The 14,045-nt window shown below is 41.2% G+C and overlaps 1 protein-coding gene across 1 annotated transcript in view; it reads left to right on the top strand.

The window, feature by feature from the left end:
• lrrfip1b (leucine rich repeat (in FLII) interacting protein 1b) overlaps positions 1-13,375 on the top strand; it is a 48,024-nt gene extending 34,649 nt beyond the window's left edge. Inside the window, exons 11-22 of the mRNA XM_078291027.1 lie at positions 315-350; positions 761-886; positions 1,024-1,194; positions 2,089-2,181; positions 2,700-2,792; positions 3,157-3,249; positions 3,964-4,099; positions 9,570-9,619; positions 10,249-10,363; positions 10,843-10,922; positions 11,142-11,246; positions 12,084-13,375. Of these exons, the coding sequence (XP_078147153.1) occupies positions 315-350; positions 761-886; positions 1,024-1,194; positions 2,089-2,181; positions 2,700-2,792; positions 3,157-3,249; positions 3,964-4,099; positions 9,570-9,619; positions 10,249-10,363; positions 10,843-10,922; positions 11,142-11,246; positions 12,084-12,194 (1,209 nt within the window). The 3' untranslated portion in view covers positions 12,195-13,375. The remainder of the gene's footprint in view (positions 1-314; positions 351-760; positions 887-1,023; positions 1,195-2,088; positions 2,182-2,699; positions 2,793-3,156; positions 3,250-3,963; positions 4,100-9,569; positions 9,620-10,248; positions 10,364-10,842; positions 10,923-11,141; positions 11,247-12,083) is intronic.
• Positions 13,376-14,045: the final 670 nt, after the last annotated feature.

Below are 14,045 nucleotides of genomic sequence, written 5' to 3'. Positions count from 1 at the left end.
GAAAGAGAGTGAGCACGGCCTAAAAAAAATGGCTTCTGTGTTATTTTATTCAAACATTAAAAGCTTGAGGATGTATTCTTAGATGTTCATGTCTTGCAGCATCCATTGTGTGTGTGTAATTGTGAGTTTGTGTTAAATGCATTCGTATTTTTTGTCAAGAGGAGCGTCATCTGAGCCTCTTTTGAGGGAAAGTCATCAGAGAAATGCACAGAACAGTGCCTGTCTTTCCCAAGTGTCTCTTTGTTAATAGAGCATCAATCAGTCAGTCAATCAATTAATCAATCAGCCAGTCAAGTCTATGTTTTCGTTTTCAGGTGGAGGAGAGGCCTGACAGGGATTTTGTGGATAAAGTAAGCAAATCTCCTTCACTTCATGGACTGCAAACTGATACTGCAGTATGGATAGCAGCATGAATTTACTCTCAGCCATTCATATTTACACAATATTTAGTGTTAGTTTACCTGCATTTCCAAGGGGGAGAAAATGTCAAAAACACTTTAACTCAGTCAGCAACATGAATAAAACATTTATTAGAGCGCTCCCCCTTTTTGGGAAAAATGAAACATTGCGGTGGTCATGGTAATAAAAAATTGTGGTAACTGTTATTGTTTTTTCCTGTGATATATAGTAATACCATAAATAATAATAGGTGAATCTTGGGTAAACTAAAATTCAGTAGATTCAAATAGAGCATATAAAAGGTGTGTATTTGATGAGAGTAAAGCTGTGTGATGATTGGTTGGTTCGGTCTTCCTCTCAGGGCTCCAGGACGGCGTCGACGCTCTCGGCCGCCACGCTCGCCTCGCTGGGCGGGGCCTCGTCCCGCAGAGGAAGCTGTGACACGTCCTTCTCAGTGGAGACAGAGGCTTCCATCAGAGAAATAAAGGTATTATTTTACTACCTATACTACTACTACTTCTTTACCTTCATTCGTCTCATATACGGTATATTCCCTCAATCTGTGCCATTGAAAACTGTACGATTAATGTAAAAACTGCCAGCTGACCCTTGTCTTCCTGGCAGGATTCCCTGGCGGAGTCGGAGGAGAAGTACCGGAAGGCCATGGTGTCGAACGCCCAGCTGCACAACGAGAAGTCCAACCTGATGTACCAGGTGGACACGCTGAAGGAGGCGCTCATCGAGATGGAGGAGTCGCTGTGGGAGGCGCGGCGCGAGTACGACGGCAAGACCAAGGTCAGGGGTCAAAGGGCTCGGCCTGTCAGGTCGCTCAAGTATAATAATCAGAAAACAAAGGGACACAGTTGACAAAAGGGACAAAGGTGTACTTGTTTTTCGTTGAATGTATACAGTATGTAGAGTGAATCTCTGTTGTCGTCTAAAAACTGAAGAGGCAAACAACTCTGCACAGCTACAGTTACTTAAAGCAAGTTTCAAGTGAAGACCTTGAAGCGAACGACTCGCGGTTCGAGGTTCGCTCATTAACTGCATCATCATTTTCTGGATATACATTTTTGATATGATGTATGAAAAGTATACAAGTTATCTAAGAAAAAAGCATATAGAGAGACTATATTAAAGATGAACTTAAGTAGAAAAGTTCTGTTTCCTATGAGTGAAACTTATTTTGAACGCCAGATCTCGCTCTGAACAACTCTCATTCAGTTTAATTTATTTGATCAAGATGTGACTAATGGCACAATGAGACGTTTTGGCTTGCTGCCTTCTTCAGTAGCTGTTCAGTCTCTATTCCCATAAGTGCCAACAGTAATTATGTTGTGAGCTGGTAGCTGAATATCATTGTGGATTCAGTTTTAGATTATCTAGGTCTTTCAGCCTATATGTATGTCTGTTACATTGACAGAAGTCTTTATGTATATGTATGAAAGTTTCAATCCAGAATCCCGTATATCTATATATCTGATGTTAATTACTCAATATTTGAAAAGCATAGACAATTTAATTATCTGTTAATGTTATTATTTTGTAAGTAAAGGGCTAAAGATAGCTGAAAATATTTAATAATGGGATTTACGTTTGTGTCAGCAAGTGCCACATTTTTCAAACGGTGGAGATCTGATTTTTAAATGAAACTTAAGACGTTGTCCACTCTCTTTTCTGTCCCTGCAGGAGTATGAGAGGGAGAGACACGCCCACAGTGTGCTGCAGTTCCAGTTCAAGGAGATGAGAGAGACCCTGAAACAGAGTGAAGAACTGCTGACCGTGAGTCCTGCCGACCTCCCAGAGTCCAACACACCAACAGCAGCACTAACACTCACAACACACACACAGCTAGGTCATGCTACGGCTGGAAGAGAAATCAAATTGACACAAAAATCACCACTACTGTTTCAGATTTGGGTTTGGAGCAGTGTAAATCTTTCTTTATATTCAAGCAGAACACTGTCATCTTATTTTCCCTCTATTCCTTTTTTACAAGTTTCGACCAATAATAATGAAGAAAAAAATATGTCCACATGTATTGCACTTCAGATCATAATATTCAGCAACGAAAAACAAAATCACAACGCCTTTTTGTCACTTTTGTGAAGCCCTAGTTCACACGGCTCATACTAAAACACTCACATGATCAGGTCTCTATCTGTACTGACTTCTGCTGCTTCTCCAGCTTCCTGCTCTTTTGCTTGCTGATATTTCCCTCCTGTCCTCTGTCCATCTTTCCTTCCTTCCTTCCTTCCTTCCTTGCTTCCTCTCTTCTCCGGGTCATCTCCTGCGGCCAGGAGGTCAGTCAGCTCCGTCTGAAAAGCGACAGCTGTGCCAGGGAGATCGCTGACCTGCAGGAAACCTTGGAGTGGAAGGAGAAGAAGATCGGGGTACGAGGCTGCAACTCTGACTACTTCGCAGATTCGGGTTTCAGTTTGCAGATTGGAGTTTTAGTTCAACAAGCATTTCTCCACCCATTGATGTTTAACTCAACCAATCAGATTATTTCTCTAGCTCTGCCTCTGAGAAATGTTTGTAGAACTAAAACTCCAATCTGCAACTACTTTGCTAACTTCCTAATCTCAGCATTTATGGCTTCTATCTTAACGTGCTCCTAACTTTACAACACATTTCCACTATAACTTCTCTTTGCTTGTTGCTGCTCTTTCTCATTCACCTACTTGAGTGTTTCCTTCCTCCCTTCCTTCTCTCCTAACCGCTGCCTTCCCCCTCTGCCGCTCGGCCGTCACTCAGGCCTTAGAGAGGCAGAGGGAAATGTCCGACATTGTGCGGATCGAGCGCGACCGACTCAGGGATGAGGTGGTCCGGCTCAGAGATTTGCTCAAGGTACAGAGTACTGTTTTAGGGCCAAGGTGCCAACAAACTGCAGTAACTACGCATGTGTATCGTAGTCGAACGTCAATACATCACCCATGTATTTCTAAACACATTTAGGAGACACCCTTCATCATTGAAGTGTGGCGTTCTGTTATACAAACTGTCAAGTTGTTGCTTAAATCATAAATTATTCAACAAAAAAGCCACACCATTTATGTTGTTGAATAAATTATGATTTAAGCTTAGTCATCATCTGCATGTGCTTTCCCCTGGTGTTTTGCTAGTGTCACAGTTGATTTGGGAATTAAGCACCGTGAACATATAGGCTATGTCATAAATTTGCTATTTTCTTTCTCTCAACATCAGCTGAGCGGTTGCCGGGGTAACCACTGTACACATACACCGCAGACACCGGGGAGGTCGAATCACTGAATGACAAAACTAATCAGAAAGAAAATGATCTAATCACAACAACACCCGCCTCTAGTGACGCTTTCACTGTAGGCAAAATATAAGAAAGTTCCCAGACTCTTTGGGTCAAAGAGTCACAGAGTCTGGTTTGGATCAGGCTCACAAAACAGATTATATTTCAACAACTGACAGTAGCAAAAATGTCTCCAGGTTTGATGGGTGCCTCCAATTTGTGTTTCCATTTTACAAAGTAATAAATGCATTTTGATCACATAGTGGTTTACTCACTTTTCTTTCATATCTCCCAAACAGAAACACGGCATAGTGCTTTCTCCTGAGGTCACCACCAATGGGGAGACAGTAAAGGATGAGCCTGACGACCACAGCGCAGATTCTGCCTCCCGATTGGCTCAGGAGCCACCTCATGGTGGCGGAGAGAGCATGCTCGGTAAGAACCACGATTAATTACTCTCATATTCATGTATACCTGTGTATAACTAACATAGTGTATTTCATCAGCACATAAAGGGTTTTGTTCCAAAATGAGATATCCACAATTTGAAACTTTAAGCCTGCTCTCATAAAATAATTGATAGCAAAAGACTAAAGCATTTTTTAAGTGTAATAGGTAACTTAAGTTCTTAAACTTAAGTTGACAACACTTTTACAGAATTGATTGGCTATATTTTTAAGGTATTTGATGATGAACCTCACATAACATTTTTTTAAAATATAACATTTTGGAATACAACTCTTGTTTTGTTCATGTTTAAATGTGACTGACAACTTTGTGCAACTTTGTAATTTTGTTTCCTAAAGTTTCAATTTCTATGTGAACAATTGATGATTTGTATCAATTTAGACTTTCGCCTAGGCTGGATGTTTTGAAATTCCACCCACCTCTAATTAACACTTCTTGCAATGTCAACTTCATCCTCCAGAAGATTAAAATCAACATTGTCCTTTACTCATCAAGTTCTCATTTCTGATTCCTCCAATTCTCCTGTGATCAAGACCTTGATTCATCTCTCGTCGAGTCGGCTCTGGGTTAATTCCCACCATACAGGCAATCATACATTTTTACAATAACTTTCATTTTTCTACTTGTCCATCTCGAACTAATGAACTGTGCTTCGTCCTCCAATTTTCTCCCCATGGTCTTCCAGGGAAAGCACGGGAGCGGCTGCATTATGGCGGGGGCAAGACAGCAGAGGGCAGTAAACTTCCAAAGGAGAACATTCTATATCACCCGCAGAGGAAGTATAAAAGGTCCCAGTCACTGAACTTCATCTTCATCACTGAACACACTAAACCGGATACATCAAAACAAATAAAGGCAATGGAGAAACAAGCAAGAGAAAGAACAGCCAGAATGGAAAAGCATCTAATCAGAAATGAGGAAAAGGAAAAACATCCAGTTAGATATGAGGGCATAAGAAAACAACCCAGAAACAAAGGAAGTGAAAAGGAGCCGATCAAATATGAAGGAAGTAAGAAATATCAAAGCAGGCGTGATGGAAACCTTCTGCCCAGAAATGAAAGAATTAAAAAACACCCAATCATAGATGACAGAACTGAAAGACCCTCAGTCAGGAAGGAAGAAACACAACACACCCAGCCAGCCCCTACCGTACAGCTTTGTGAAGCGAAACCTGCAATCACCAGATCGATTAGTGATGACCTAGTTTTGAAAGGCAGAGCCAAACCCGAGGAACGCTCAGAAGAAAAGGAGCTTGAATTCTGTGCAGCATCACGCCAAGAAGCCATCATGATGGAGGTGGAACAATCATATGACAACAAAAATAACAGAATTCAAGCAAATCTAAGAGGAACTCCAGTAGTGTGTCAGCCTGAATGTCTAAGCCAGGCAGAGAGGAACAAAATCGAGCGAAAATGTGAGGAGGCAGTTAGGCCTATTAGCAGAGCTTCTAGTAGCCATTGCATTGAAAGTAGTACTAAAGTAGTACACAAAACAGGGCTTGTTACACCTCGGCCTGCGAAGGACATCATCCTTGATAACAAAGCAATAGTATCTGGTAAACAAAACGTTCTGAATGAACAGCAACAAAGAGAACATGTTGCAGTGGTGGGAGAAAATGAGACTTCATCTTGTGACAAGGCAGTTGCGCTAAAGCGAGCAGCCACTATCGATCAGAGTTTCCAGACTGAAGAGAAAATTGCAAGGCACTTGACAACAAAAGCAAAGAAAGAGGACGTCTGTGGTGACAAGGAAGTGGTACATGTTCTTTCAGCTTTGTGTGCAGAACAGAAAAGTACAGAACAGAAAGAACAGAAAAGTAATGAGCTTGTCACACCAGAATCCGCCAAGAACGTAATTTTTGATGATGAGGTTATGGTTAAGTGTGGGACCTTAGGTAGTCAAAGCCCAGAAAACAACACTGTGTTGGGTGACAAGCTGGCTGTGATTGACAGCGGAGGCTCTGATAGTCAAAGTCATGAAGACGAAAAAACGAAACATCTCACAGCTATGGCCAAGAATGAGACAATTTCCAATGATTATGATGATGTGCCAAGCAATAAGACATTTGCTGCTCAAAGTCTCCAGAACCAACAACAGAAAAGTGTACAGAATCCTGCAGATGTGCAAGACAAAGATACTATCTTTAGTAACCAGGATGTTTTTAGTTCTGCAGCATCTGGAGAATCAAGTTTTGAAAATGAAGTGAAAACCACAGAGCTTGATACATCTATGCTAGTGCAGGAGGCAATCTTTGATGACAGGTCAGGTACGCCTGAGGAATTGAAGGACCAGATGATTCATAAATGTGACGAGGAATCAGGGCAAGAAGCTGTCCAGATTTCACAGCATCAAGACAGAAGTCAAGACAATACATTGGAACATCAAGAATGTAAAGACCGAGTAAAGATACCAATGTCAACAACTGTTTCATCCTTTGTCCCTGATGAGATTAGGAACAGTTGGGATGGTTTGGAAAAGATTATTCAGAGCATGGTGAGAGGGTTTATGGAAAATCAGCATGTTGCCACTGAAATCTCAAGAATCCTTCCTCAAATCCCAGGCTCTGTCCACCAGTGGGTATCAGATTTGGAGGGGATGCAGAGGAATCCCACGGAAAATGTGTCTGATCAGATGCAGAACAAACCCTCACATGATGTGAAGGATGATCAGCAGGATATATTTAGTGATCAGGCAGAGGTTGATGATGCATTAAAAGGAAATGCAGTGGATATTAAACTAACTACAGGGGGTGAAATAGCAATCAAGAACTCACCAGAAAAGAGTGGAACCCGCCCACATCAGCTTCTGCAGGAATCATGCAGAGATCCTTTACATGTGGAACGGAGTACTATTGGAAATCTGCCAATAACTAACTCTGCAATAACGAAAGACTCAAACGTAGACGGAGAGATGTTGAATTTACCAACAATGGCGGTAGGTCCTCAAACGTATGACCTTCCCCAGGACTCATTTGGTTCCACCGGTACAGTTCAGAAGAAGGTTCGGGATCGTCAAGCAAGCAGTGACCAAGAAACACCAGGAAATATCTTAGGTTTCACGTCCACCACATGCGACTCTGACGTAAAAATCAAATCCTCCCCAGTAGAACCGTTAGGGGCTTGTTCTGTTGAATTTATGGGGGGCTGTGATGTTGAAAGAGACGAACTTGGTAATCGGCAAAATCAGTGTGATCCAGTGATGACGAACAATTCCGATCTTGTTTTCGTCGACTCCTACTTTACTGAAGCAATAGGGTCCAGGTTGGATCAGGGTTTGCTGGACGCATCCACTAATCCCAAAAAGGATAAAAGGAGCAGAGTTTTTACGACGAGTGATACCATCACAGAAGATGTCTTTAAACCAAACGAACGACTGATCCCTGATTCACTGAAGATCTGTCCCAGAGGTCAAAACCGCCTGGAGATGGTTCTAGACGATCCAAACGAGACACGGCGTACAAGGCATCGAGCGTTAACGGTGCCTTCATATGATGCCGGTAAAAGTTCACAAAAGGCCAGACGACAGATAGAAATGATTGCTGATGAAATCAAGGAGATGGCTGTTCCCGAATTGGTGATGATGGGCCTCCCTGTTTCTGGAAGACAAGAAGGGATAATTATGGAAGAGCGACAGAGCGCAGCGGACGTGACAACGGACGAGTCTCCGGGACGAAATAATGAGGCTGAGCAGCCGTCAGTAACATCAGTTGGAGACATGGACAGCTGCGAGGAAGCCAGCGTACTTGCCGAAAACGAGGAAGAGCAACCAATAGCACCAGAACAACCAGTAGCAGAGGTTGTCGTTAAAGACGTAGAAATCCCTCCGGTGGCAACCAGTGTGAAACACCGCAGAGGAAGAAAAGGATTTTCTTTGGACAGTAGAAAAGACAAGGGCAAAAATGACTGCAAGGTTTCTTAGTTTTACAAAAGTTAACTTGTGAAGAATTTCTCTTAAATCTGAAACAATCGGTTTGCAACATAATGAAGCAAACTACAGTTAATTTCTGGAAATTGTTAATTTTAGCAATGTTCAATTGTTTGTCAAGTTGATTGTTATCAATGAATTTATTGTAACTTTGTTGTTACTGTAAATGGCTTGCTTGGCATGTATGCTTTTATTCTGTTTGTTCCTCCCATTCATTCTGTTCTCAGTATTACTGTATATTGAAATTATTTTGTAAACAAAGACTGCTTTTCATAATTTGAATTCATATATTTCCATATCAAAGGTGCAGGAAATGCCAGACAGATCTTACACTGAAAATTCTGAAGATTTTTCAAAGCCTGTTAATCCTGAAATGAGAGTTTTCAGTGTTTTTTGTGAATAATTGTTTGCAGGTTCCTAATTAATATTGTGACTGCTTTGAATGGGAATTAAATCACTTTGTCTATAAGCTGTAATAAGAACAAACTGTATGAAGCATTCAAATTTGAGAGAAATTGTTTCAGTGCTTGTTGTAAATGTAAACAGGAAGCTGGTGCCAGTTTCTCAGAAAAAAACACCAATGTAAAGAAGGATTTATTAGATCAATAGAATAGACTTCTTAAAAATCTGACACTTAATGACTCATGTTTTAACATTTATAAATGAATTAAAAACTTCTACTTTCATATCAGTTATTAAATGTCTGCCAACAAATAAATGACGGTTAGCTAACAAAGTAATTTAGTTGAAAAGTGTTTTATTCATCAGCATTTGTCATCTCTCATAAGATGATTGTCAGTTTTCTTGACAGTGGTGTTGCTCATACGCTTTGCAGGGGTAAGCAGCTGTAAAATCTAATTAAATCAAATAATGTCTGAAAAGTTATTCTTAATACGGGGAAAATAAATGTTAATTCAATGATTGTGGGGTTTCAGTGTTAGTGTAGTAATTAAGAATCACATAATTTAGCCACTGAATAAAATTTCAATAATATTTAAATTTATAATTAGTGATTTTGAATATAATGTTTGTTTATAATTAACAATTTAAAGCTGTTTGTCCAATATAAATTCATTTGAAAGGCAAATTATTTAAAAGACAATGTGCAGGATTTTGACTATAATATACTATATATACCATTTGTTACATTCTGTACTTGTAAGATAGATAGATGATTTCACTATTTGGCAATTTCATCTTGAAAAATATGCACAGTTCTGCTAAAATAGACAAAAACACACCAAATATTAAAACAAAGCAAAAAGAAAACAACAGGATAACACAATAAAGCCTTAATTCCCTTATTGTCCACAGGGGGAATTATTATTTTGATTATGAATTGGTTTGCATTGTAACCAGAGATTTGTCTGGCATATATTGCTGTCAAAATCCTGCATTTATCTTTACCTGAATATTGCACTCTTTATTTATCAATACTGATCTACAGTATATCTTGCATTTCAGATCTTCTAGTCTATTTTGTATTCATGACGATCTGTTCTCTGTGTTGCAGAGCTCCGGCTGAGGAAACTGGTTGATGAAAGGGAGAGTTTAGTGGATCAGGTGAGTTTAATGAACATCATTTAGAAAACTACTCATTTCAACACCTTCAAGTCAATATAATGTGGGAAATATGGGATTTACTGAAGCCCCAATGAGTCCTGAATGGTCAGGTTACTTCAATCAATCAATCAATCAATCAATCAATCAAACTTTATTTTGAGGGAATCCTGTTCTACATATGGTGTAAAGCAGGACTCCCCTTGCCTCTGTGATTATAAAGGAGTTGGATGGTCTATCTAAACATGGTGAAAGTATCAAAACGCACGGTCGCCAACTAAATCCACACAATCCAAAACTGAAACGGTTAGCCAATCAGAACAGAGAGTCGTTAATATTAATGAGCCTTAAAGACACGGCGACAGAAACAGCCTGTTCTTGGTAAGGCTCAGAGAGATGCTGGAAAATGAACGTGGAGAAATGGATTGAGAGTGTTTTTGGTTCATGACACCACACACACAGCTTTGAATGGACCTCAAGACACAAAATAAAACTCTGGGAAGTGGAGAATATGGGAGCTTTAATAATAAATCTAAACATTTCACACAAATTATCAGGAAATAAACTCCCACAGGATGGCGTGCTGACTGTACTCTATGTGTGTGTGTGTGTGTGTGTGTGTGTGTGTGCAGGTGAGGCGTCTGAAGTCTCAGCTGGAGCAGAGACAGAAGAACGGGACGGACGGTCTCAGTCCGGAGGAAGACGGTCTGGAGAACGGCATGGACTCTCACATTCTGGACCTGCAGAGTGAGTTACACACCGCCAGACAGAAACTGCTTCATGTTCACCTGACACCAGGCTGGGAAATTAACACCAGTTCAATTTTGGGAAATTTTAGTTGTGGCTGGTACGCTTGTCAAGTTCGCCTGACGCTTTGGCAGGTAACCAACCATCAGTTGAAAGTCGTGTTTTATTCTAAATATCCAGTTTTATCAAGTTGAAAGTGGCTGAGAAATTTTGGAGAATTACCAGCCGTCGTCACCTGTAGAAAAAAAGGAATAAAAAGGAAATAAAAAAGGAATAAAGAATACCTGCACACCGAGCCTGACTGCCAATAAGCTTTCCTTTGTCAAGCTTTTATCAAGACTAGTAAAAGAATTTGACCAAATGACTTCACCAAGTTCTCAAATGCCAAATTTACAACACTCAAGATTTCAGAATTCGTCACCCAACATTTCAACAACAGATTTTCAGTTGTTATAATAATTTTCTTCTGTTTCACACAGGAGATGCCAACAGGCAGATCAGCGATCTCAAGTTCAAACTGGTTAAATCGGAACAAGAAGTCACCGCTCTGGAGCAAAATGTAAGTGCGGACATGTTCTTCTCCATGGCTCTAATTTCTCTCATTTCTATTTCTAGCTCTTCATTTTGTAGGATTTTCTCTCAACCACCAGACCTTTCCTTGTCACTTCTGTTGGCTGAAACTGGAGTTGTGCAGCAATGCATGCAGTTAAAAACAATATGGCTTCTTTAACAGCTCAAATCCTTTTGACTCAGTTTCCTTGGTTCTCCTCCTCTTCAGATTATTCGTCTGGAAGGTCAGGTGACGCGCTACAAGTCGGCGTCAGAGAGCTCCGAGAAAGTGGAGGACGAGCTGAAGGTGGAGAAGCGCAAGCTGCAGCGAGAGGTGAGAGCAGTACAGTCTGTCTGTCTGTCTGTCTGTCTGTCTGTCTGTCTGTCTGTCTGTCTGTCTGTCTGTTTTTCCCATGGCGCATTGCTCCCGTCAACAGCATCGGACTTCCGGGGCTTTAGCCATGAACGTTTTTTGACTAGCGCCGAGTCTCCTGACAGAAGAAATTTGTGAATTTGACGACGTAAAATAAATCCAGAGCAGTACCGGTGGTTGTACCTGTTTTAGGAGCTTAAACTACTGGCTCGGTTCGTTTTATGACCAAAGTTTTCCGGCTGGGAGGTGTTTGGACCTTCGGGCCAATCACAGTGCTTGTTTTTCGAAACACAGTGTTTTTAATTTTTTTAATCAGTTGAATATTTGTAGCAGCCCTACCTGAGCCACTTACAATCCATTACAATCTAAAACAACCATATCAAAAGCATAGAGAAATGTATTAAAAATCAAACAGGGACGAAGGCGCTCTGTTGTGACGAACAAAAGTTAAAATCCTTTATTTTAGGTTTGTTAAAATCCTTTATTTACAATGTAAATAGAAAGAAAAATATGTGACCAAGGCTCATTCAAGCTGAAATGCATTGGTCATTTTGTATTTATCCAAATTGCTAATGTGAAATAAAGGTTTTTTTTTTTTATTTAACCAGGCAGGTCAATTAACTTTTTAACTAACTAACCCTTCATCACAACAGAGCGCCTCAGTCCGTCTTTGGTTCATTCTTATGTATCTGTTGATTGCTTTGTGCTTTCCTGGATACTTCTGGTACCAAGCGGCGCTATTAAAATCTTTTTAATCGTTTTTTGTGTGAACATACAATATTTCCTGTCTCCCTGCAGCTGAGGTCGGCTCTGGACCGGATCGACGAGCTGGAGGCCAGCAACAGCCACCTCTCCAAACGCCTGGAGAAGATGAAAGCCAACCGCAACGCCCTGCTGGCCCAGCAGTGACGCTTCCTTCCTGGGACGGATCCTTACTCTGACCCCCCCCCCCCTCCCTCCCTCACCCCGGGTCACCACCGTGACCCCGACCTCAACCTTTTAAACTCGCAACACACTCAAAAACAGCTGGAAACAAGTGAAGGCTTGTAATGCAAACGCTCTACAATACGACAAAAATCATAATCTCACAACCGCTCCGTGCCATGAGGTCATCATCCACTGACAGAGAGTGACAGACAATCAAGTGACTGGGAAAGGCAGAAGAAGAAGAAGAAGAAGAAGCACTGTTGTTCAGAGCACATGAAGACAGAGGATCACCTGCGTACGGACCAGACCGTGATCAAAAAAGCACTTGTTTTATGCTGCACGGAGAGCCAGATGGGTGGGGTTAACTGCATCAGGACAATTCAGAGAGTTACGGAAGTTGTCCATTACAGAAAAGGATCCTGAATACTTTCCTGTGATTGTCTAAACGTCCTGACACTCATGATCCTCTCCTGTGTGGCAAACTCCACCCATCTGGCCTCTCCGCTACATAAAACAAACCAGAAAAGGAATCTGCAAATACCATTTTTGATCCGGGAGGAGAGATCAGAGGGAGCGCACTGCAAAAAAAACAAACTCTTGAGCGAATACTGTTTGGAAGAAGATCCTATTGTGCGCACATAAGAAGCCCAATGGGCCCCACTGTAATGTAGCTCTACAATCCCCTGTGCCATGACCGCAACTTACACCCAGACCCGGGCCAAACAGCACCCGCAAACACTCTTCACGGTTTGTTTTGGCCTGCTTAGGTGCCGTATGGGCGGGGTTTACCACACAGAACCGTACTAAGAGGTGCAGAAATCAGAGTTCCTGGTTGGTGTTCAGTCTTCAGTCGTCTTGCTCCTACTGACTCTGCAAAGCGAAAAACCTCCATCTTCATTCAGTCTCATATTCAGCCTTCAGATCTTATTGTTCTTAAACCAAGAGAAACATTCTGCAGTGAGGAGAGATAACTCCACTTGTTTCCAATGCAGCTTCACTTGTTTCAGGAGTTTTCTAGAAATGAGTGTCAGTCTGTTGAAACCAGTCAGAATAAGGCAGATCACTGCACTGCTGTCAAGAAAATGACTCTTGATTCTACTAAATTCTTCAAACAAGTTAATTTGCATTGGAAACAAGTGAAATTATCAAACCTCACTGGCAGATTTCTTCACTTGTTTTAAGAAAATTACGATTTTAGGACTCTATTCTAGGTCTCTAATCGACTAAATGACTTGTTAAGATGGAGATTTTTGCAGTGTGCCATATCAGTCTAGAGATATCAGAATATGTGAGATAACAGATAACCACAAACTGTATCTGTATGAATATTGGGACAGTCCAGTTTTTTCCATACTTTTCCAAACTTTTTTTGTGCAATTTCCAGACTTTTCAAGACCTGGAAATGACCAAATTCTTTTACCAAACATTTCCAGACTTACAAGGAATCCTGTAGGAACCCTGGGAAAGTTTTGTCAATTGCAGAAAAGTATCTGAAATGCAAATAAGTATACATTTATCTGAACTTATCTGAATCTATCTAACTTGGAGGCTGTAAACCCCACCCGTCCGGCCCTCCAAGTAGGTGAATACAAACGCTTGAAAGACATATTTGTTGTTCGACCCGAGTCTGCCTCTACTGACACGCAACTCTTCCTCTGCAACTTCCCTGTGAAGCGCGTGGCACTACCTCTTCTCGGACACTAGGGGCCGCTGTCCCACCAAACTCCGCAGGGAGGAGGAAGCAGCAGAAAGACCGGACCGGAATCCTGCGGGAGGCGAGTTCGTCTCCTTCGGTTTGTCTCTTTTCTCTTTTCAGTTTTCTGTATTTTTCGA

Source organism: Centroberyx gerrardi, chromosome 21, assembly GCF_048128805.1.
Source record: "Centroberyx gerrardi isolate f3 chromosome 21, fCenGer3.hap1.cur.20231027, whole genome shotgun sequence".
NCBI classification, from domain to species: domain Eukaryota; kingdom Metazoa; phylum Chordata; class Actinopteri; order Beryciformes; family Berycidae; genus Centroberyx; species Centroberyx gerrardi.
The sequence above is the reverse complement of the archived record's forward strand: the minus strand, read 5'-3'. Positions and strand labels throughout refer to the sequence as shown.